This window comes from Physeter macrocephalus, chromosome 20 (genome assembly GCF_002837175.3).
Source record: "Physeter macrocephalus isolate SW-GA chromosome 20, ASM283717v5, whole genome shotgun sequence".
Lineage (NCBI taxonomy): Eukaryota > Metazoa > Chordata > Mammalia > Artiodactyla > Physeteridae > Physeter > Physeter macrocephalus.
In genome coordinates this window covers 107,677,398-107,678,644 of record NC_041233.1, presented here as the reverse complement: position 1 = coordinate 107,678,644, position 1,247 = coordinate 107,677,398, and the positions used below count along the sequence as shown (strand labels likewise).

Sequence of the window (1,247 nt, the reverse complement as noted above, 5' to 3'; positions counted from 1 at the left end):
GGGAGGATCCCACATGCCCTGGTACGCCTGGGCCCGAGAGCCATGGCCGCTGAGCCTGCGCGTCCGGAGCCTGTGCTCGGCAAGGGGAGAGGCCACAACAGTGAGAGGCCTGCGTACCGAAAAAAAAAAAAAAAAAAAAAAAAAAAATTTCGGCCTCTTAGTGTCAGTGTGCCTAGGCATTAACAATACAATGGCTAGCCCAAAGAGACATGATTTCTGCCTTCACAGAATTTATCATGTAATGGAGGATAATAAGTTAGGACAGATTTAGCTGCCATAATAAAGACCTAAAATTAAAGGGGCATAAACAAGATAGAAAGTTATTTCTCTCTCATGTAACACCTGGATGTGGCTCCATTGTAGTAGGGGACTAGGCTTGTTGCTTTGCTCTTCCTGAGATGCCATTATTTACATTGTTCAAGATGGCTCAGCACCTCTGTGTCTACATTTTAGACAGTAGAAAATGGGGAAGGGGTGAGCATGCCCCTTTCCTTTAAGATTATAATGTAGAGGGCTTCCCTGGTGGCGCAGTGGTTGAGAGTCCGCCTGCCGGTGCGAATATTTTCCTAATGCTCACATCCTGTTGGCCAGAACTTAGTCACATGGCCACACCTTACTGCAGGGGAGTCCGGGGAACATGGTCTTTATTCTCGATGACCTCATATCTAGCTAATAATCAGGGTTCTATTTCTACAGAAGCAGGAGAGAACAGATCCTGAGGGATATTCTCTATGATATAGAGGAAACTTATCAAAATAATCACAAAAATTGCAGCTGTGTAAGTACTACAAATAGAGGTGGAATATATATGGGGCAATTTGATGTAGATAAGGAAATTGAGGAAGCCTTCTCTGAGAAAGAATTTACTGAAGAAGAGTAGGATCAGAGAGCATGATGGGAGGTGGTATGCTATAATACCAAAATAACCTTAATAAACACAATTTATTGCATAACTTCGGTATCTAAGTGTTTGGCAGTGTACAGACATTGCTAATCCCAAGATAACCCTGTGTGGTGGTTTTTTTTTTTTTTTTTTAAACATCTTTATTGGAGTATAATTGCTTTACAATGGTGTGTTAATTTCTGCTTTATAACAAAGTGGATCAGTTATACATATACATATGTTCCCATATCTCTTCCCTCTTGCGTCTCCCTCCCTCCCACCCTCCCTATCCCACCCCTCTAGGTGGTCACAAACCACCTAGCTGATCTCCCTGTGCTATGGGGCTGCTTCCCACTAGCTAGCT

The 1,247-nt window shown here is 43.1% G+C and overlaps 1 protein-coding gene across 18 annotated transcripts in view; it reads left to right on the top strand.

The window, feature by feature from the left end:
- PRIMPOL (primase and DNA directed polymerase) overlaps positions 1-1,247 on the top strand; it is a 41,713-nt gene that overhangs the window by 13,145 nt on the left and 27,321 nt on the right. Inside the window, exon 4 of one of the 18 annotated variants that reach the window (XM_055081361.1) lies at positions 697-778. The exons of the other annotated variants lie outside the window; for them this stretch is intronic. Coding sequence (XP_054937336.1) covers positions 697-778 — 82 coding nt within the window. The remainder of the gene's footprint in view (positions 1-696; positions 779-1,247) is intronic. 18 annotated transcript variants of the gene reach the window in all.